Below are 24461 nucleotides of genomic sequence, written 5' to 3' on the forward strand. Positions count from 1 at the left end.
GAAGACTCTGGAGAATTAAGTGGGTTGCCAGAGAATTTTCTGTCCTCACCACCTAGCCACCAAATGCCCTTGGAAATTTAATAACAGAAAAAAATCATCTCTTTATATAGCCCCTTTCAATATACAAAACATTTGCATAGCTGATATCTTATATTAATTCCCATAAGGGCAGCCTAGCACATGTTATCCCCATTTTTCAGATGACAAAATTCTGGTGCTGAGAGGTTAAAACAATTTAGTAACAGTTCTTAGTAGCATAACTGGAATTTGAATATTATTTTCTGCAAAAGTCAGTACACATTTCACTATGCCTATGTACTTGGGGTTGCTTTACTTTATAAATCTTCCATACCTCTTCCTTCTATCCTATAGTTCATTTAATGTGCAAATATCAATCTGGCCTCATTTGTTATTTTCTGTATTATATGGAAACTAAACAATACTTGTTGGGAAGATCATTCAACTTGCTTTATATTGCATTTGAAAGGGAGGATGTAGGCTTTTTTTGAAGTAACTTTTTTTAAATTGCATACTCAATACATGTCCAATGCTGGAAATTTGGAAGGAAACAAAGAACATTTTAGAAAAAGAAGGAAAAAAAACCCATTATTTTTATTGGATATCACTAGTGTTTAACATTTTGGGATTTTTTTTTTTTTAAGATTTTTGTTCATGACATGCTTCTTATTTTAGGATACTTTCCCTCACCTCTGTGTGATAATATAGGTTGACCTCCCACACATAATTTTTGGTTTTGTGTACTCCATATAGGGCTTCTCTGGTGGCTCAGATGGTAAAGAACTTGCTTGTAATGCAGGTGACCCAGGTTTGATCCCTGTGTTGGGCAGATCCCCTGGAGAAGGAAATGGCAACCCACTCCAGTATTTTTGCTTGGAGAATTCCATGGACACAGGAGCCTGGAGGGCTACAGTCCATGGAGTCTCAGAGAGTTGAACACAACTGAGCAACTTATTCCATACGAACAAATAAAGAAATTAACCTAAGCAAAGTAGGGTCAAGATGCTTAGCAAGCTGCTTTTATTGAATCACAAAATCACAAAGGAGACAAGAAAAAGATTTTGGGATTCTTTTTTTCAAGTTACATCATAAGCACTCTCTTTCTCTGCTACCATAAACAGAAGTTCCCAAACTGGTTATACTTCTGTTGTTAAATCCCCTTTCTGTTTACTTTTCCAGGTGTTGAAGATGATGATCACATGGATGCATTTAACCACATGGTCCCTGGAGACATGATGGTCCTTTAGCAAGCGCATCTAAAGTACTGGCTGACTTTTTGGGTTGCCACTCACCATCGGACATCGTTGGATTCCATCTGTCAGAACCCTCCTAAATTTTCCCCACCATGCTGTCTTTATTAGCTTGAACTCCTTCCCTAAAATGGTCCTTCTGTTGATCCTGTCAGTCCTGCTTTTGAAAGAAAATGTCCGTGGGAGCGCACAGTCCAGCGAGCGGAGGGTGGTGGCGCACATGCCGGGCGACATCATCATCGGGGCTCTGTTTTCGGTCCACCACCAGCCCACGGTGGACAAGGTTCACGAGCGCAAGTGCGGGGCGGTGCGGGAGCAGTACGGCATCCAGCGGGTGGAGGCCATGCTGCACACGCTGGAGAGGATCAACTCGGACCCCACGCTCCTGCCCAACATCACGCTGGGCTGCGAGATCCGGGACTCCTGCTGGCACTCGGCCGTGGCCCTGGAGCAGAGCATTGAGTTCATAAGGGACTCGCTCATTTCTTCGGAGGAAGAGGAAGGCCTGGTGCGCTGCGTGGATGGCTCTTCATCGTCCTTCCGCTCCAAGAAGCCCATTGTGGGGGTCATCGGGCCGGGCTCCAGTTCGGTGGCCATTCAGGTCCAGAACCTGCTCCAGCTTTTCAACATACCTCAAATCGCCTACTCGGCCACAAGCATGGATCTGAGCGACAAAACTCTGTTCAAGTACTTCATGAGGGTCGTGCCTTCCGATGCCCAGCAGGCACGCGCCATGGTGGACATCGTGAAGAGGTACAATTGGACCTACGTGTCGGCCGTGCACACAGAAGGTGAGTCTTTACCACTCTGAGTATGTCTCGTGCCCTCTAGCCTCCCAGTTAGCATTTCAAGGTTTGAGGGCTAAAATTGTCCTCATCATTTGAGATTCTTTGAGTGTCTCAGTTATACCAGTTATATAAGAAGGGACAGGATAGAGGATGTCTAGAGCAATACAGATTTAAGCTAAGGTGACTGGATACCTGGCCATCATTTGGCAAAATGTATGCTTTATGTTTGTTTGTTTTGGCTTACTATTATATTATTTGTACGTCTTCTATAATGATGCTAGGGACTTTTAAGTTCCAGATCTTCACTGAACTCCTGACATTTTCAACAGTTGCTCTGAGTGCCCTCTGAGAGGCTCTGTGTTAAAGGGAGTTACCCTTAAGTACACATCAGGCCTCAAGGCAGCCAGATCTGGCCTAGGTATGTTGTAAGAGGAAATGACCAAACAGTTTACTCTAACAACTATCTTTCAGTAGTGTGTCTGGTTAAATCTGAAATGGAGATGTGTTAGTTCTATCCTTGTATGAGACATTCTCTGGAAGTGTAAGTTTTAATAATTTAATGTTAGTTGGTTTTGAAATTTATTGCTGCTTTATGCTGAAAGCATTGTGAGGGAGGAAAACATGACTGAGGTCTTATACCAGATAATATTAGCCTTATTTATTGTTGATAGTGCTTTTAAAGTTCTTTTGTATAATTTGTTAATTCTCAACCAAGACTGTTTGAACGATAGGTTTGATTGGACCTACAGAGGTTAAGACACGCAAATCGTGAGGTTTGCTCATCATGCAACACTCTTTCTAAGAAAGCATGCTGCCTGTGCTTAAACACTGTGGTATACCAAAGAAGATGAACAATACTTTGTTAGGATTAGCTGAGATTCTAAAATTCTGCAATAACACTGTCTGTACGTTCCAAATAATCTAGTCTTGTAAACTGTGAGATTAAGTTATTAGGAAATTAATGAAATGGCCAGAATAAGACTACTTCATAGGTTGGGAGCCAATCACCAGTTAGATTTAGCAAACCTTTCATTCAATGTCAAGTAGCGTAATATGGATTGCACTGTGTGGCCACTCAATAATATTCAGAGTTGCACAAACATAAAATAATAAGCCTCTACACTGGATTAAGACTTCTATGCCTTTGGAAATTTTCATACATAATTTTATGGATTATTTACAGAGATGTTGATGTATAGAAGTTTTGTGCAATGGATAGGTGATTGGACTAGGAGACCTTTGAAATTTTTTTCCATAATGCTGGGATTTTTCTTACAAAAACACTATTTGATTCTCACAACAAGCAGTGATACAGACAATCCACATATTTTGTTTCTATTTTAAAATACAAATGTTTCAAGAATTTAAATAATTCATCCAGTAAATACATGATAGCAACTTGAGAGGCAGAAGTGGGGCTTATAGCTACAAATTTCTAACTCAGTACCCTGTTAGAATTTAGTAGACTCCAATAGAAATACACCCAGAGGATATATTTATGCTGCTGCTGCTAAGTCGCTTCAGTCGTGTCCGACTCTGTGCAACCCCATAGACGGCAGCCCACCAGGCTCCCCCATCCCTGGGATTCTCCAGGCAAGAACACTGGAGTGGGTTGCCATTTCCTTCTCCAATGCATGAAAGTGAAAAGTGAAAGTGAAGTTGCACAGTCGTGTCTGACTCTTTGCGACCCCATGGACTGCAGCCTACCAGGCTCCTCCATCCATGGGATTTTCCAGGCAAGAGTACTGGAGTGGGGTGCCATTGCAGCACATATTTATTAAGTTCTAATATGCAAATAATATACTAATATTCTGTGAAGGATGGCAGTATGTTTCATGCATTATCACCCTCAGTGGGTATGCAATCTGGCAAAGGAGGTGGAGCATGCATTAATACTTGCATAACCATAAATCAAGATGACCAGAGTTACAAATGTTTCTAAAGTAGATTGAAGTAGAAAAAATATAACATCCTGCTCCATGATGATGGAGGCCAGGGTGGAAATCTTAGAGAAGAAAATGAATTTGATAGTGAAATTTTAACTGGATGAATACTGACAATTGGTGAAAATTAAAAAAGCATGGGTTTTCAATAAATAAAAGATGAGACAGTATCTTCCGTCTAGCTTCAGAAGAGTTGGTCGGTCTGTAAGAGATACTAATCCAAGATTGTATTCAAACAGAAACTAGTCATCGTTGATTCTTACTAATTTAAACTTTTTTTTTTTTAACCTAAGTGTACACCAGTAGTGAATGATATAATACATTATATGTCCACATAATACACTATTACATGGCTATTAAAATAAATGAGGCACTTTATAGATAATGAGATCATAATGATCTCCACAATCATTTTAAATGAAAAAAGCACAGCATAGTTGTATGTAAATGGTGTGTTATTTGTATAAAATTGAGTTTGTAAAAGCCATTTGATTGAACTTTCATAGAATTGTTCTCAAGAGAAGAGCAAAACTGATAACAGTTTTTCCTTCTGAGGAGGGATTCTAAGGAGTTAAGGAATAGGGTGGAAGGGAAGACTTTCTTTTCTTATGTAACATCTATATGCAAACATTTGAAGTTGTGTGTTACAAGCATAGGCTACCTATTGCAACTTAATAATTAACAGAAAATATTCTCTTTGTGGGCAAAAAAAGGAATAAAATCTTGATTGCCAAATTTAGGCAAATTTAATTATTTTTTAAAAAATAGGCCAATAGAAATTTTGTTGACAAATTTGGACAGAATATTTGGAAGATACCACTGGGATACAAACATTAAAAATCGGAAGAAATGCTCTTTGGTTTGTTGTTTTATGTGGTTAATCAAGAGGTATTTATATTTCTTGGCTCCTCAGCAAGTAAGTGGCTAGTGAAGTTACATGGTGTTCTGTCTTAAAATGTATTAGCATAGGGGCAGTGTGGTAGGAAGTTTTATAAAGTAAACCTTACCTCCAGGGTCAGAAAAGTGCTTGAGTATAACAAAATACAACTCTGTTGGGTACCCTGGAAGTCCTCAAAGGGATGCCTGCCTTTCTGTTGCCTGGCCCTTCAGGAAGCCCCTGGAGGATTTTCATGAAATGAAATGACATGAAATGACAACACCACGTCTTACTTGAGCCTTTTTCTTGGCTGGTTTAGGGCAGTTCTCTCTAGCAGTAGGTCACCCTATCCCAGTATCTCAAACTTAACCCCATGTCCGAATAATTATCTCTTTCACTCAGTAGATACTCCTCCTCCTTGAAGAGAATGGAAATTTCCAAATATACACAAGACATTGAGGTCTGTAAGCAGATGTCTTATTTTCAAAAACATCTTTTGTCCCCCCCATGTTGCCTGTTCACTTTATGCTTAAATGTGGCAGTACTTTGTCACTCAGTCCTCTTGGTGGCTGTCTCAAGATCTTCCTTGGAGAATGCATGTGCTATCGCTGAATTTCAGAGGAGAGCACAAGGAGACTTGGATTTCAGCTCCAAGGTTAATCTCCTACACTTGCATTTCTTTGATTTATGGTTTTTGTAGGTTGTGCTAAGTTGCTTCAGTCATGTCCGATTCTGCGACCCCATGGACCGTAACCCGTCAGGCTCCCCTGTCCGTGGGATTCTCCAGGCAAGCCTACTGGAGTGGGTTGCCATTTCCTTCTCCATTTGTAGATTACAGGACTGTGAATTTACTGTGGCTTGTTATATTATGCAGAAATACTGACTAGGCCTTGAAGGCAAAGATATTAAATGCATGAAAAAAAAAAAGAAAAAATATTTTTAAAGACAGAGCACTCTAGCACTTCAGCTGTATGGAGGAAAGGAATGTGCAATGACTAAGAAGAAGAAAATTGTATTCCTTGTAAAGGAGTCAGTCCAATAGCCACTGTCTCTGCTCTAAGAAAGTTTAAAGGGCCCTTTGCTGCCATACATTTGGAAACCTTGGTACATGTATCCATTGACAGAGTGAGTGGGGCTTGCCTGTGGAGAAGTGTGGCAGGTCAATTGCTTTGGCTCTGATGACTTCCACTAATGACTTCTTCGCTGTACAACTTGATAGTTCCCTTCCACTCTCACTTGCTTTGGTCAATAGAACTTGGTGGAAATGAGTCCTTTCTTCGTAGTCTGCCTGTCTTAGAACCCTGTCTTCAGCATGTAAAGGACGAGAGCTGCTCAGTTGTCCAGATGAGGCCACCTTAGATATTTGACCTCAGCTTTGTGAGAGCACTCAGTCAACACTCACACAGTTGCTCTCCTGACCCACAGTCAATTTCAGTCACCTAGTAGATCCTAATCAAAACTATAAACATTAGCTGCTGCTACTGCTGCTGCTGCTAAGTCACTTCAGTCATGTCCGACTCTGTGCGACCCCATAGACGGCAGCCCACCAGGCTCCCCCATCCCTGGGATTCTCTAGGCAAGAACACTGGAGTGGGTTGCCATTTCCTTCTCCAATGCATGAAAGTGAAAAGTGAAAGTGAAGTTGTTTAGTTGTGTCCAACTCTTTGCGACCCCATGGACTGCAGCCTACCGGGCTCCTACAACCATGGGATTTTCCAGGCAAGATACTGGGGTGGGTTGCCATTGCCTTCTCTGAAACATTACCTATGTAACCACAAATTCTTTATTTGTTGTTCAGTCGCTGAATCATGTCCAACTCTTTGAGACCCTATGAACTGTAGCATGCCAGGCTTCCCTGTCCTTCACTATCTTCTGGAGCTTGCTCAAATTCATGTCCATTGAGCTGGTGATGCTATCTAATCATCTTTTCCTCTGTTGTCCCCTTATCCTCTTGCCCTCAGTCTTTCCTAGCATCAGAGTCTTTTCAAATGAGTCCGTTCTTTGCATCAGGTGACCAAAGTATAGGAGCTTTAGCATCAGTCCTTCCAATGAATATTCAGGGTTGATTTCCTTTAGGATTGACTGGTTGGATCTCCTTGCAGTTGAAGGGAATTTTAAGAATCTTCTCCAACACCACAGTTTGAAAGCATCAATTTTTCGGCCCTTAGCATTCTTTATAGTCCAACTTTCACATCTGTAAATGACCGCTGGAAAAAACATAGCTTTGACTATACAAACCTTTTTGACAAAGTGATATTTCTGCTTTTAAATATGCTGTCTAGGTTTGTCATAACTTTTCTTTCAAGGAGCAAGCTTCTTTTACTTTTTGTAGCTGCAGTCACCATCCACAGTGATTTTTGGAGCCCAAGAAAATAATGTCTGTCACTATTTCCGCTTTCCCCTCCATCTATTTGCCATGAAGTGATGGGCCCAGATGTCATGATCTTGGCTTTTTGAGTGTTGAGTTTTAAGCCAGGTGTTTCACTCTCCTCTTTTACCTTCATCAAGAGTCTCTTTAGTTCCTCTTCACTTTCTGCTATTAGGGTGCTATCATCTGCATATCTGAGATTATTGATATTTCTCCCAGCAATCTTAATTCCAGTTTGTGAGTCATCCAGCCTGGTATTTCGCATGATGTACTCTGTATATAAGTTAAATTATTGTATAATAATAGATGCCTTCAAGATGGTATCCAGGATAAGTATTTTCATTCCAGTAACTTTAAACTTGAACCCTACTGCCAAATAGGATACTATTATAATGTTTAAACTTCAAAATTAAAACAAAAATACATATATTAATATGCATTAATATTCTCAAGCTTTCAGTGAAATAAATGCCATGGGCAAGAAAGAATATTTAAATGCCTCACCCATACCTCTGGTTCAAAGCTAGAGATTTGATATTTTCCTTAAAGTACAAATGCTTTAAATAATCAGACGCTTGCATATATTCCATTATTATATGCTTCCCTTTGATATAGCTCAGTTTCATTGAGAAAAGTAATTATAAATTGGCTTTTATGCACAAAACATGTATATTGTACTCTATGGTTGACTTACAGCGTTTTCAAACTGCCCAGTTTTGCTGACTTTAGTTGAAACTCGACTGTATATTAGCACCCCCTGTCAGAGTGCCTAGCATATAGTAGATGCTCAAAGACTACTTGGTGAATGAATGTATTTGTATTAAAATAGTATCCACCACACTATTAATGAACATATAGCATGTGGACAAATAGCAGGCACTTGTAAGTTTTCACAGTTTCGATCTCTATAAAAGTGAGGTGACAAAATGCCTCCCCTTGATTAATTGTAAAATCCTGTTCACACCCAACTCCGCTTTTTGTTTATGCTGGTTCTTGAATTAGTTACTTCCACCTAATGATAAAGGGATGCTAATTTGTTTTAGCCAAACAAAACAAAAGGAAACATCTGAGTGATGCTCCAGGGGAAACAATGTACCAGTAAGTTGAAATGGTAATGTGACATCCTTTTGGCATTGTCTTCAGGCTAACTTTCAGGTGATGATACGGTTCTTCCAACAATTATTTAAAAATTTGATAACAATCAAGCTTTGGTTGAAAGACCTTCAATGTGATTCATAGACTGTGTTTAGAAACTTCTGGGAAGTGGAAACAATCACCATCACATCTTTTCTACTGCTCGAACTGGGAAGGGTTAATTTTGACTCCACATTCCATCTGTTTCTGTGACTTTAATCCTGTGTTTTGCTGCTTTTGTTATTGCAGCATACATGATGCCCTGCCTCAGGGAGTCCTGCCCCCTCCCTGACGCTTAACCTGAAGTATGTTTGTTTAGCTCACTGCCCACCTGTGAAGGACTGTGACTTTGTTAAGTTCCTTGTGTGAGGATGGAGGCCCTCATCTGCCGCTTGCTGACGTGGCAGCGACCTTCACTTTGTGGGGCCAGAAGCATGGACAGCTGTGGCTTCCCTGTTGATTGATGTGGCAGGAGATATTCCATTTCATAGTGCCTGTGAAATGGTGGTGAGGATGTGAAACTAGCACATCTGCCTGCCTGAGGCTTGCCATTCTAGGAGATACGCACAAGAAAAGATCTTTTTACTTTGTTTCCTCACTTCCACCATTTCTGATCCATAATGAACCTGACATCGAGGCCCCAACAAGTGGTTATCTTGAGAAGTTAGTCTGCCATCTTCTCGGTTATCCGGCTTTGTGAATAAAGTCATACTCCTTGCTGCAACATCTTGTCCCTTGGATTTATTGGGCTATCACATGGCAAGCAGGGTGAGCTTGGACTTGGTGACACTAACTGTGACTCTATGAAGACAACAATTTAGTTTGGAAAGATGAGAAACATCAGCATGGGCCCTACTGAGTACTTTTTAAGGGGGTTTCATTTTGCTTCTTTCAGGAGTTGTATAGTGTTGAGAGTTGAGATCAATCTTCAGATAGTCATGATGTTAATTCAGACAGAAACACTATTGTTAATTTTATACAATGTTTAACATTGGAAGCATCTTAGGCAAGCATTTAATAACCCCTTTATCTTACATTTGAGGAAACAAACAGTAAGGATAAATAATTTGGCCTTATTTTACATGATCATTCACTGGTGGCTCAGACGGTAAAGCATCTGCCTACAATGCAGGAGACCTGGGTTCAATCCCTGGGTGGGGAAGATCCTCTGGAGAAGGAAATGGCAACCCACTCCAGTACTCTTTCCTGGAAAATCCCATGGGAGGAGCCTGGTAGACTACAGTCCATGGGGTCTCAAACAGTTGTACATGACTGAGCGACTTTACTTCTACATGATCATTAACAAAGTTGAGTCTCACAACTCAAGATTCCTGTACAAAATTTTGTTTTCACATTCAATGTAAGAATTATGTCTCTAAGAGGTAGAGGGTAAGTTCTTGTTAAGTCCTGTGTACAAGACTGGAATAAATAACCTCACGGATGGGCTCTGGAGAAATGAACTTAAACCTCAGTTGGGTGATGAGGAAGTTGGATTATTTGTCCTTTTTGACAACTCCCTTTCTTGACAACCAAATGTTTAATTGAGATTCTGTTATTCTATGAGTTAAAGCATGGTCATTTATACTATATTGTGTCATTAATTTTCTAGTTGATTCATTTATCCCATCAGATAGTCTGATAAAATTACCTTTTTTTTTTTTTTTTTTTTAGGTTAGAGAATAGATATGGAAAGAGAAAGTGATTTTTCCCATAATACTCCAGCTACTTAGTGACAGAGCAAGGATTTGGACCCAAGGCCAACTCTTTGGTATCTCAGATAGTAAAGAATCTGCCTGCAATGCAGGAGGTCTGGGTTTGATCCCTGGGTTGGAAAGATCCCCTGGAGAAGGGAAAGGCTACCCACTCCAGTATTCTGGCCTGGAGGATTCCATGGACAGAAGAGTCTGGTGACCTACTGTCCATGGTGCTGCAGAGTCAGACACAACTGAGTGACTTAACACACAACTCTTTTTAATTAAGCCCAGACTCCCTCCCTGTATACTGGGATAGGTGTTGCTTCAAGGAAAAGTAGAATACACATCTATGACTCTCTTCCCTTCATAGGAAACAAGACACTGTTCATCCTTCTTTTGAGAAAATCTTTTGAGCATATTTCCTGTGTCTTTGTATCTGACTTTGAAAGCAGCACCTTTCCTTGTTCCCATGGAAGGATTTAATTATAGTAAAAAGAAAATGAATTAAGAAGGAGGCATGTGGCAACAAGTTGCCCTCATAGAGGACCTTTGTGTGCGTCTGATGATAAGTACAGACTGTACCTGGTTGTTTCTATTCTCATCTCCATTGCAGATGCCCCAGCCCGTCCTTCAGATGCCAATTATGGGAGGAAGCCTTATGGTACAATTTTTTTCAGCACAGGAAGACATATTGTTAAATGTTGTAGCCTTATGTATTAAAAACTTCTTTGGAATTCATCAGAACTAGGAGTTATAAAACCTCATCTTGGCACATTTGCAAATACTCCAGAGAGACTTCTCAATTTAACCAAATGTTGAATTGAGGATGTATTTTGGCAAGAGATGTAATAGTCAGATGTGTTCATCTTAGGGGACTTTGAAACCAGAGATCATGCCCCAGTGATGCTTTTTATGCATCATTTTTCACATATTCAGAAATGGTTTTTTAAAAGAGAAAAATATCTAGTCAGTGGTTTTTTTTTTCCAAAAAAAAAAAAAACCATCATGGGCATGAATTCATTGTAAAACCAACTTAGTTGCTTGTGACCAGCAGTTAGTATAGAGTAGAATATAAATATCAATATATTACATGATAGAGTAGATACTGCTTTGTAAATTTTTATCTTTAGATGCATATAGCCATATGTGTATATGGTTACCATTTACAGTGTTTTCCTTACTGTGTCTTACTGCTAAAAAAAAAAATAAGCTTACAAGCAACTAATTCTGCTTTTCTCTTTTAGAGAAATGCAATTCACATACAGATGTTTATTCTTCTGTGACAATGTCATTTCAAATTTAAGGTGTCTTTAGAGTGTGAAGATCATTTACCATTACTAAAAAAAAAATGTTTGATAAAACATGAGAGAGCGCTTTTAGAAATAAAAGTTGTTCAATGAAATAGGCAAGCTGCAGTGGAGTCATAACCTTAAATCCAGTGTGTTGCAAAGACATCTCAAGAATTTACATTTCTTGACCTTTTAGATCACTCTAAGTAGTAGTATGAACACAGGCAGGTTTGAATGAAAATCCTGATTAATATTCTTGCTAGTTGGATGGATTTTGGACAAGTAAGTTATTTAGTTTCCTCATTATTAAACTGAGATGATAATTCCTGCCCCATAAGACTGTTTTGAAAAGTAAGCATAAAGCAGTTAATGTTTGGCACAAAGCAAGTGCTCAATAAGTGCGTTCTAAATTTGCCTGCCAGGGACTTGCCTTGCCTTACCTTGGGCATGAAGACAAATGCATCGATAATGTTTCAGTTTGGCTTTGGTTGGTTAAAATTGATTATTGGATGAGATGGAAAGTTAGCCAGGAAAGTGAACAGTGAATACAGTGAGTTTTAGATTCTTCCTGATTTTCCTTTTGGAAGTTGGGTCTGTAATCACGTATTGCGACATAGGGTTCTTAGTGCTTTGGAACGATTGTAACTGGATCCCACAACCTCTCCTCCAGTAGCTGAGATGCATTGTGGTGTGGTGTAATGAACAAGGTCTGAGGAGTCCTCGCTAGACTGCTTACACCATTATCTCCAGTGTGTGAGGGTGCAGGTAGGGGGGCCAGGAGGGAATCAGGTTATATAAACACGAGATTATAGGCGGAAAGTTGATGCTGTATTGTAAGCACTTCTGAATTGTCACTTTTATAAAGAACATGAATATCTTTTGTAGTAAAAAAAAGCACAATGGCTCCATAACTTCTTTATAAATTTCAAATTAGACTTGCTCCATCACCTTCACTCGTCAGTAACTGCAACTTTGTTAATGAAAGCTAAGCTGTAGCACATTGAGGCATGCCATGGGCTTGAGTTTAAAGCTGAAAGGATATAACATGGACTTCAGGAAATAAAACAGACTATATCTAAAAATAAATAATAACATTAAATAAGTTATAATATATTAATATAAGTTAATATTAATTATATCATAATTAATATAAATATATAATATAATGTAAATATACTATAAATATTAGTCAATATAAATTATAATAATATAATAAATTAAATTAATAATAAATATTTAATAATAATAAATGGACTATATTTAATAGCTATTCTAGTTTATAAACAAAACAGATGCTGTCTTACACATCATTAAAGCTCAGCTATAACAATGACAGTAATAACTTATTTATCAATTATTTAATGTGTTATCACAAATTACCTGTTTTTTTATAATCTGTGAAGTGGTATCAAAATACAAATGTTTATGCTATTATTAGTATACTATTACTAATATTGTTTGAAAGTCAATCTTACCCATAGCTACAATGAGAAGTAGATAGCAAATAAGCACAGCAAAAAGAGTGTGTCTATGCTCCTTTTCTCAAGGACTCTAAAAACAAAAATATTTGTATCTTTGACAATTCTTTCATCATATTTCTTTTTTTGTTGATTGTGTAACATTTTTTAGAAGTTTTATATCAGCTTTTCACCAGATTTTGGTTCAGAATTCAATCTTTGATTCTTCTTGAAGAGAGTAGAGGGCCATTAATATTAAGGAAAGCTGTATTCTTGCATTGCTGCATGATGGCTTTATACCCTTTAAAGAAGCTGGAGAAATTTAAAAGTAAGACATATTGAAGTATTATGTTAGTTTAATGTCAATTTTATGGAATTTGAAAAAAATTTAAAAATGAAGCTCATAATAGGTTTTATTGTAGTAAATTGAGAAAAGAGAAAAACTATATTAAGAAACTGAAAAAGTTAAGCTATCTGGCTATATTATTTGTGATCAAATTTAATTTGATTGTTTTCAGTTCCCATGTTAGTACTCTCCTCCATTATCAGTTCGGCTCAGTCACGTCCGAATCTTTGCGACCCCATGAACTACAGCACGCCAGGCCTCTGTGTCCATCATCAACTCCTGGAATTTACCCAAACCCATGTACATTGAGTTGGTGATGCCATCCAACCATCTCATCCTCTGTGGTCACCTCTCCTCCTGCCCTCAATCTTTCCCAGCATCAGGGTCTTTTCAAATGAGTCACTCTTCACATCAGGTGGGCAAAGTATTGGAGTTTCAGCTTCAGCATCAGTCCTTCCAGTGAACACCCAGGACTGATTTCCTTTAGGATGGACTGGTTGGATCTCCTTGCAGTCCAAGGGACTCTCAAGAGTCTTCTCCAATGACACAGTTCAAAAGCATCAATTCTCCAGCGCTCAGCTTTCTTTATAGCCCAACTTTCACATCCGTACATGACCACTGGAAAAACCATAGCCTTGACTAGACAGACCTTTCTTGATAAAGTAATGTCTCTGCTTTTGAATATGCTGTCAGGTTGGTCATAACTTTCCTTCCAAAAAGTAAGCATCTTTTAATTTCGTGGCTGCAGTCACCATCTGCAGTGATTTTGGAGCCCAGAAAAATAAAATCAGCCACTGTTTCCACTGTTTTCCCATCTATTTGCCATGAAGTGATGGGACCAGATACCATGATCTTCGTTTTCTGAATGTTGAGCTTTAAGCCAACTTTTTCACTCTCCTCTTTCACTAAGAGGCTCTTTAGTTCTTCTTCACTTTCTGCCATAAAGGTGGTGTCATCTGCATATCTGAGGTTACTGATATTTCTCCCGGCAATCTTGATTCCAGCTTGTGCTTCCTCCAGCCCACCGTTTCTCATGATGTACTCTGCATATAAGTTAAATGAGCAGGGTGACAATATACAGCCTTGACGTACTCCTTTTCCTATTTGGAACCAGTCTGTTGTTCCATGTCTAGTTCTAACTGTTGCTCCTCATCCCTTATCAGTTCAGTTCAGTTCAGTTGCTCAGTTGTGTCTGACTCTTTGCGACCCTATGAATCACAGCACACCAGGCCTCCCTGTCCATCACCAACTCCTGGAGTCTACCCAAACTCATGTCCATCGAGTTGGTGATGACATCCAGCCATCATCCTCTGTCATCCCCTTCTCCTCCTGCCCCCAATCCCTCCCAGCATCAGGGTCTTTTCCAATGAGTCAACTCTTTGCATGAGGTGGCCAAAGTATTGGTTTCATAGATGAGCATAATTATTAATAATTCTTAGTTGTTTTTTTTCTTTTTAATTAATTTATTTTTTAATTTAAATTTATTTATTTTAATTAGAGGCTAATTACTTTACAATATTGTATTGGTTTTGCCATACATCAACATGCATCCCCCACGGGTGTACACGTGTTCCCAATCCTGAACCCCCCTCCTACCTCCCTCCTCATATCCAGAGGAAATAACAAATATAAACAATAATTAATTTTCTTACAATTAATATTGAAACTCTACATTTTTATTAAAAATATATGGTGGTGAATCAGGCTGGCAATATTAATTACATAAATCTATATTTATATGCAATCAGTAACAGTAAACTGTTATTAATAATGAAAAAATTCCAAATTATTTGGCAATTTGTAGGTACTTTCATTTACTGAATTGCACAAAATTATGAAAATAATTAAAAACTGGGAGCAAAACTTTTGATTTGAGAGAATATTTTACATAAAATGTATTATACATTTTTGACAAAGTACAATATATTTCAATACAAGTATATAGTATAGAAAAGCATACTTAATAGAGCTTGAAGTCCATGTGATGCTATAATGAATGAATGAATTTGCTCATTAAACATTTACTGGGAATATACTATGAGCTAGACTCTGTCGTACCTAATATGAAAAGGTAAGATGGAAACACTTGTCAGCATGTGACTTTTCTCAGATATATAACCAAACCCTGATCTCATACTAAGATAAAATGTACACTTATAGAAAGAATAGGGTATGTGTAAGCAGGAACTCATAAAGTGCACCTGTCTGGCAAGAGATTAATGTATTAAGCAAATTGATTGAAAGAAGTCTCTATTAAGTGTATGTAATTTAGAAAATTATAGAGAATATAGTTTTTTTTTCCTCAAAGCAATCTCCACTTACCAGTCCTTACCAAATAATACCAGTGAGATATGTTATCCTATAAGCAGGATATTTACATGACTTAGGTGAATAGGGATGGATATCTCTGTCAGAAGAAAAAAATAAAAAGAAATAAGCAGTGTGCTCCATCATTTTGTTTAACACAATATGATTGTATACTTGCCTTGTGCTTAGTATTCTGGAATTGAAGGGAGCCATGTGAAGTGCCATTGGTGACCTAGTTTTGGTTTTGTTAATATTGTTTAATGTCCCTGGTCTATTATGAAGTTTTTGTTCCATTCAAGATAGGAGATCTGATCTAGGTGCCAGAAAAATGCTTTTTTTATTTAATAAAAAGGAAAGATTTTAATCTCCCTCACTGACAGATATAGCAGATAACCACAAACAATAAGCTGTGAAATGCATTATCATACATTATCACTAGTAATTAAGATATTCTCTGGCTTAACAAAGTTGAAATAATTTATTTTCTGAACTTCAGACTTCTGATAATTATCTAGTTATGGGGAACACTCAGAAAACTTAAATAAAGAAACCTTTTCTCCCTTTTAATCATACTACATTTTTCTTGGTACAAACTTAGCATTCTTTGAGCAAAGTTATTATCTCAAACCTATCTCTAATTTTGATGTTATGTGGTATCTGGATTTTTCTTTAAATTTTCAAGCCTCCCCCTCATCTCTGAGTCTTTTCTGAGTCTTAAACTCTCTAAAAAGCATCAAGTTCTTTTGAGTAATCATTGGAATTAATGGTTGTACTGAATTGGTTTCACTTACTTGAAAAATGCCTTTTTTTCAGGAGGCTGTGCTGCTTTGTGACTTTAGGCAATAGTGTTTTGGATTTGTCGGGAACCTAGCCTCAAAGCCTATTATATACTTTTCTTTTACCTTCACTTTGTCAGAAGATGGCAAATTACTGTGTATGGTTAGAAGGTTTCTTTATTGTATATGGTTACTGGTTTTTCAGTAGTCATGTATGGATGTAAGAGTTGGACTATAAAGAAAACTGAGCGCCAAAGAATTGATGCTTTTGAACTGTGGTGTTAGAGAAGACTCTTAAGAGTCCCTTGAACTGCAAGGAGATCCAACCAGTCCATCCTAAAGGAAATCAGTCCTGAATATTCACTGGAAGTACTGATGTTGAAGCTGAAACTCCAAAACTTTGGCCACCTGATGCGAAGAGCTGACTCATTTGAAAAGACCTTGATGCTGGGAAAGATTGAAGGCGGGAGGAGAAGGGGACGACAGAGGATGAGATGGTTGAATGGCATCATTACCTCGATGCACATGAGTTTGAGTAAATTCCAGGAGTTTGTGATGGACAGAGAAGCCTGGCGTGCTGCAGTCCATGGGATCACGAAGAGTCGGACACGACTGAGAGACTGAACTGAATTGAGAAGGTTTAAAGAGACTGAGGAGAATATAATACTTGTGCCATCAATAGAAAGAAAAAATATCATCTGTAAACATGAAGAAGAAAAATAAGCTCTCAAGCTCTTTATATACAACACACTAAAGTGGTCATTATTGGACTTTCAGAAATTGTACACAATTTCTGAAATGCCTTAATCATTCCTGAAGAAAAGCAGAAATGCTGAAGTGATTGAATTTGAATATGGAAAACTTGACTTTTGATCCAGGTACCACATCAAAGAATTTGGTTTTGAGATCAGTGGAAAGAGTATTAATCTTGGAATTATTCCGGAGACCATATTTGATTTCCCACTTTGGGATGACCTTGGGAAGTTCACTGAACCTTTCTGAATACATGAATTCTCATTTGCAAGAGGACAGAAGACTACATCTGCACTTTCTGTACTCATGTTTTGTTATGATGGTCAATTGAATAATCAGTTAATGCACTTTGTAAATCTAAAGCTGCCTGATATCTTAATTAAATATTAAATGAACACTTACTGTGTGCCAAGATCTATATGCTTGGACTTTCACAAAATATTGTGCTTTTACAAAATATTGAGTACAGTACTGTGAAAATTAGATGCTAGTCAAAGACTTCATTAATAACATTTTCACCACAGTAAGTACAGTAATGATAACTGTAACAGTAAGAGTTCAAAAAATCGTAGCTGTTATTTTGTGTTCTTTTTTCAATCTCAATTTTAGGAAAGAGAAACTCAGGGTTTAGAAATTTAAATAACTTGTCTATAAAGTAGCAGACTTCCTGGTGGCAGGATACCAGTTGGAAAGGAAATTTAATGTTCAGAGAACATTTATTTTAAGGACACTCAGTTTTACAAGCAATTGTGTTTTTGTTATATTGAAAGATTTATATTTTTACTGTTTTTATCATTGAGTCTAAGGGCTTAGACTCTATGGTTAAATAGGCCAAAATTTGAGCAAGTTACATCATAACCTCTGTACATCTCAGCTTCAATTGTTCAGTGATTGATGACGTTGATGTTGCTGATGATGGTAGAGAGCCATTGCAAGGTGTTTCCCGGATGTCCAGGCACTTTGCTGAGTTCTTGTACTACATGGTTCTTGTACATACATGGATTCATCCAATACATCAATCATATGAGATGGTACTATCATTATCTCAGTTTTATAGATGTGGGAACTGAGTCACAGAAATTAAGAATACTGGCTGACCTACATCAACTATTTATTGTGCAAATTAAATGAGCCTTTTAAATATATAAAACATTTATGGTGTGCAGTTCATAGCAAGCAGTCAATAAATATCATCCATTACTACCAATTTAATTATTAGAAGTATATTTTTCTTGGCCTAATAATGGATTCAAATGTAAATTCTTGGCCTGTGTTTGCACTTTGAAGCATCGTCATCCTATCCTTCTGGTAGCTGAAAACAACTTAAATGATAGTAAAAACAAGACAGGCACAAATGATACATTTAAAAACATATATTGTTTCCAGATACAAAAGTAATATATAGATATTATTTAACATTTGGAAAAGAATAAAGTAAAAAGTAATCTTAAAAGTCCTTAATATAACAGCAATAAAACATTTTTGGTATCTTTTTACCTATCTTATGCATGATTTTAATAACTAGTTATAACTAATTTTAAATTTTGCAATTTTTGTTCACATTTTTAAACTTAACATTGTAAAGAGAACAATTTCCTTATTTTCCATACCTTTTATGCACATTATTAACAATGGTTATCTATTATCTTTTCTCCACAACATTACAGATATGAGGGCCAGTAGACAATTTTTATTTTTTACAATTATGAAAAGTGTATAAATGAACATATTTTATGTGGTATTTACCTTTGTATTTAAAAGTTTTTCTTAGATAAATTAATAACAACAACTATTACAAATGCCACAAGTAAAAAAGATTAAATTCCTGTATTAACTTTAAAAGGGTATGAACAACTTTTAAGACTCAGTATTTGACTGTTTATAATACAGCAAGATTGAATTTTTAAATAATTGCTGGCAAAAAAAATTCAGGTAATGTAAGTATATTTAACTAAATACTAGCTTTCTTAGGAAGCAAAGCGTTGCATTTCTCCCTGCCCATATATGACCCTTGGCTTCCTTGATGACCCAGTGGGTAAAGAATCTGACTGCAATGTAGGAAACACAGGAGACACAGGTTGGATAACTGGATTGGGAAGATCCCCCTGGAGGAGGAAATGACAACCTATTCCAGGATTCTTGCCTGAAAAATCCCATGGTCAGATGAGCCTGGTGGGCTACAATCCAAAGGGTTGAAAAGAGTCAGACATGACTGAGTGACTAAGCATGCACGTAATGTATGGCTCCATCACAGTCGTATTCAATTAAAGCTTTTGGTACTATAAAATAAATTCTGAAGATTTAAATATATAAAGTGTGCACCAGTTATGAGGTTGTTATTAACCTACCGTAGAGACCTCATCTCTATGGTGAATCATCCTCCTTCATAAGTCCTACTCTTAACCATACACAGACATTTTATTGCCACTTTAGTCACACTCCTTCTTTATTAAGAATAGTCATAGTGACGTATAACTGATACACAACAACCTGTACACTTTTGATATTTACAACTCAGTGAGTGTGAGCACACGCATACACCTGTGGGACTATCTTTTAAGTCCACCTGCACTGAATGGCCAGAATTCTTCTAATCATGTTTCATCCATCTTTGATGTTTGGTCCTGCTTCCTCCATGGGCTCCTTAAGCCCGTGTATATCATTCTTTCCCATTTTCTGTTGTAAACTTTGCAGTGTTTGTCCCCATTATTATAATACTTTATAACGCTTTGCAATTTTGTGTCTGTGCCCTATTGTCTTAATGAAGCATAAAAGGAGGTGAAAGCAGAGAATTTGGAATTAGAATATCTCGATCTGAGGTTCTCAATTTTAAGCTATCTTGCAAACATGATATAGCACATCTTAAGGTCTTTCTTTATATATTTTAAAAGAGTTGTTCTTTAAGATTACTGTAGATTGACTGAGAAGGGGCATGAGCAGCATTTAGCTGGTAAACTGGCTCTCAGGGGGATATAGTTTGTAATATTTGCTGACTTCCCATCATGGCCAACTTTAAGCTAACAACAGGATGGAGGGATATTTGTTTTTCAGTCACTAAGTCATATCCGACTCTGCGATCCCATGGACTGCAGCATGCCAGGCTTCCCTGTCCTTCACCATCTCTAGAAGTTTGCTCAAAGTCATGTCCATTGAGTCAGTAATATCATCCAACCATCTCATCCTCTGTTGCCCCCTTCTCCTCTTGCCGTCAATCTTTCCCAGCATCAGGGTATTTTCCATTGAGTCAGTCTTTTGCAGAGGTAGCCAAATGTATTGGAGCTTCAGCTTCAGCATCAGTCTCTCCAATGAACATTCAGGTTTAATTTCCTTTAGGATTCACTGGTTTGATCTTGCAGTCCAAGGAACTCTCAAGAGTCTTCTCTAGCACCACAATTTGAAAGTATCAATTCTTCGGTGCTTATCCTTCTTTATGGTTCAACTTTCACATCCGTACATGGCTACTGGAAAACAAGCTTTGACTGTATTGACCTTTGTCAGCAAAGTGATGTCTCTGCTTTGTAATATGCTATTTAGGTTTGTCATAGCTTTTCTTCCAAGGAGCAGGCGTCTTTTGATTTCATGGCTGAGGTCACCACCTGAAGTGATGGTGACCAAGATGGGCTCCAAGAGCCCAAGAAAATAAAAGCTGCCACTGTTTCCACTTTTCCCCATCAGTTTGCTATGAAGTGATGGGACTGGATGCCATGATCTTAGTTATTTGAATGTTGAGTTTTAAGCCAGCTTTTTCACTCTCCTCTTTCAGCCTCATCAAAAAGCCCTTTGGTTCCTCTTTGCTTTTTGCCATTAGAGCAAAGAGAAACTAAAGAGTCTACCTAGGTGAGATGTCTGGAATTGTCTGAATGGAAGCTACCTCCTACACACTACTGGCCCCAGGGGGCTTTTCTGGGGTGATGAAAATGCTCTGTACTTTGGGGTAGTAGTTACTTTGGTGTACACGGTTGTCCAAATTCACTGCACTGTATAATAAAGATATGCATATTTCACTGTAAAGAAAAAGACTACTGAAATGGTGGTAGTTGTTATCTCATTACTGTAGCTAAAACTGAGTATTTATTATGTTCTAGGAAATGTGGTTCTATTTTGTTTAATCCTTACAACGATGCTCCGAGTTAGGTAAAATTATCATTACTATTTAACAGATGAGGAAATGGAGGCAAAAAGGGACTAAATAAAAGAATATATTTATCAGAATGTATCCTTAAATAGTCTGCATGGTCATGTGATTATTGCTGCCTTACTTTTTAAAAAATTAATTAATTTATTTATTTTACTTTAGAATATTATAGTGGTTTTGCCATACATTGACTTGAATCCACCATGGGTGTACATGTGTTCCCCATCCTGAATCCCCCTCCCTCCTTCCTCCCCATCCCATCCCTCTGGGTCATCCCAGTGCACAGCCCCAAGCACCCTGTATCATGCATAGAACCTGGACTGGCGATTCATTTCACATATGATAATTTACATGTTTCAATGCCATTTTGCCATATCATCCCACCCTCTCCCTCTCCCACAGAGTCCAAAAGACTGTTCTATACATCTGTGTTTCTTTTGCTGTCTTGCATACAGGGTTATCGTTACCATCTTTCTAAATTACATATATATAGGTGAAGTCGCACAGTCGTGTCTGACTCTTTGCAACCCCACACAGTGTAGCTTAACCAAGCTCCTCCGTCCATGGGATTTTCCAGGCAAGAGTACTGGAGTGGGTTGCCATTTCCTTTTCCAGAGGATCTTCCTGACCCAGGGTTCGAACCCAGGTCTCTCACATTGTAGGCAGACGCTTTACCATCTGAGCCACCAGGGAAGTCCATATATGCGTTAGTGTACTGTATTGGTGTTTTTCTTTCTGGCTTACTTCACTCTGTATAGTAGGCTCCAGTTTCATCCACCCCATTAGAACTGATTCAAATGTATTCTTTTTAATGGCTGAATAATATTCCACTGTCTGTATGTACCACAGCGTTCTTATCCATTCATCTGCTGATGGACATCTAGGTTGCTTCCATGTCCTGGCTATTATAAACAGTGCTGCAATGAACATCGGGGTACACATGTCTCTTTCAATTCTGGTTTCCTTGTTGTGTATGCCCAGCAGTGGGATTTCTGGGTCATATGACAGTTCTATTTCCAGTTTTTTAAGGAATCTCCACACTCTTCTTCATAGTGGCTGTACTAGTTCGCATTCCCAACAACAGTGTAAGAGGGTTCCCTTTTCTCCACACCCTCTCCAGCATTTATTGCTTGTAGACTTTTGGATCACAGCCATTCTGACTGGCATGAAATGGCACCTCATTGTGATTTTGGTTTGCATTTCTCTGATAATGAGTGATGTTGAGCATCTTTTCATGTGTTTGTTAGCCATCTGTATGTCTTCTTTGGAGAAATGTCTGTTTAGTTCTTTGGTCCACTTTTTGATTGGGCTGTTTATTTTTCTGGAATTGAGCTGCAGAAGTTGCTTGTATATTTTTGAGATTGATTCTTTGTTACTTCGCTTGCTATTATCTTCTCCGTTCTGAAGTCTGTCTTTTCACCTTGCTTATAGTTTCCTTTGTTGTGCAGAAGCTTTTAAGTTTAATTAGGTCCCATTTGTTTATTTTTGCTTTTATTTCCAATATTTTTGCCTATGTTTTCCTCTAGGAGTTTAATGGTTTCTGGTCTTACATTTAGATCTTTAATCCATTTTGAGTTTATTTTTCTGTATGGTGTTAGAAAGTGTTCTAGTTTTATTCTTTTACAAGTGGTTGACCGGTTTTCCCAGCACCACTTGTTAAAGAGATTGTCTTTTCTCCATTGTATATTCTTGGCTCCTTTGTCAAAGATAAGGTGTCCATAGGTGCGTGGATTTATCTCTGGGCTTTCTATTTTGTTCCATTGATCTATATTTCTGTCTTTGTGCCAGTACCATACTGTCTTGATGACTGTGGCTTTGTAGTAGAGCTTGAAGTCAGGCAGGTTGATTCCTCCAGTTCCATTCTTCTTTCTCAAGATTGCTTTGGCTATTCGAGTTTTTTTGTATTTCCATACAAATTGTGAAATTAGTTGTTCTAGCTCTGGAAAAATAGTGCTGGTAGCATGATAGGGATTGCATTGAATCTATAGATTGCTTTGGGTAGTATACTCATTTTCACTATATTGATTCTTCCGATCCATGAACATGGTATATTTCTCCATCTATTAGTGTCCTCTTTCATTTCTTTCACCAGTGTTTTATAGTTTTCTCTATATAGGTCTTTAGTTTCTTTAGGTAGATATATTCCTAAGTATTTTATTCTTTTCATTGCAATGGTGAATGGAATTGTTTCCTTAATTTCTCTTTCTGTTTTCTCATTGTTAGTGTATAGGAATGCAAGGGATTTCTGTGTGTTAATTTTATATCCTGCAACTTTACTATATTCATTGATTAGCTCTAGTAATTTTCTGGTGGAGTCTTTAGGGTTTTCTATGTAGAGGATCATGTCATCTGCAAACAGTGAGAGTTTTACTTCTTCTTTTCCAATCTGGATTCCTTTTATTTCTTTTTCTGCTCTGATTGCTGTGGCTGCTTACTTTTTCTCCTTTTGCTTGAGAAAACTTCCCCATTATGGATGCATGTTGACATTTTGGAATTGCCACAAAGCTTTGTAGTCACTGATAGAGCTAATGAGACAATTATAATTTATTTTTTGAAAAGTTCATTTGGGTACTTTTATGAATTGTAAGTATTCTGAAGACAATTTTATTGAAAAAGTAATAGATTAGAATAATTAGGAATAAACTCAAATATCCAAATTTTGCCATTCAGAGAATGCGTTAAAGTTAGATGATTAAAACTGGTATGAGCTCCCATACTGGCACTCATTGTAGTAGTATTATTTGGAAAAAGGGTGAATTATGGCTACTAGGTTTTGTGGTAAATGACATGTCATTATTCATGTCTGTTTTAGAATTGTTAAAGGAGGCTGTGTCTCTTTAAGAATAAATTAGAGTAATAAGCTATAAATAACAACTTAGTGGGCATAAAAATTTTTATATAACATAATATGTATGGCTTCTGTTGTCTCCTTTGTTTTTGTCTCCCTACCCACCTTTTTATACTCTTCAGATAGGCAAGCATTCACTATTGTCTATACCCAGCTTACCACCTTACTGTCAATCTGCAGTAAATAAATTTTGTGGGGAATTCTGTAGGAAATTTTGACTATGTGATGTAAAAATACAAGGCATTTAAGAAACAAGAAGTTTTTGCATACATCACCGTCACTGTGCAGCACCACAGTGACTTCAGCAAAATCTGATTAGGGTTGCATCTAGAATAACCAGGAACACATTATTCCCATGGTAGCAATACTTAAAAACTCAAAGAACTAAATATTTAAATATTAGCAGGTGTTCTTTTCATGTCAGTGTTTATGATAGAAGACTAGGAATTTATTCTATAAGTTTATTGTTTACTTTTAA

General features: G+C 37.6%; 1 protein-coding gene across 5 annotated transcripts in view; it reads left to right on the forward strand.

Annotated features, from left to right (window-relative positions):
* Nucleotides 1–24461, forward strand: part of GRM5 (glutamate metabotropic receptor 5) — a 790030-nt gene that overhangs the window by 166644 nt on the left and 598925 nt on the right. For all 5 annotated transcript variants that reach the window (XM_070783148.1, XM_070783144.1, XM_070783146.1 and 2 more), the window contains one exon: nt 1198–2059. In XM_070783148.1, coding sequence (XP_070639249.1) covers nt 1399–2059 — 661 coding nt within the window. In that variant the 5' untranslated portion in view covers nt 1198–1398. The remainder of the gene's footprint in view (nt 1–1197; nt 2060–24461) is intronic.

Source organism: Bos indicus, chromosome 29, assembly GCF_029378745.1.
Source record: "Bos indicus isolate NIAB-ARS_2022 breed Sahiwal x Tharparkar chromosome 29, NIAB-ARS_B.indTharparkar_mat_pri_1.0, whole genome shotgun sequence".
NCBI lineage: Eukaryota > Metazoa > Chordata > Mammalia > Artiodactyla > Bovidae > Bos > Bos indicus.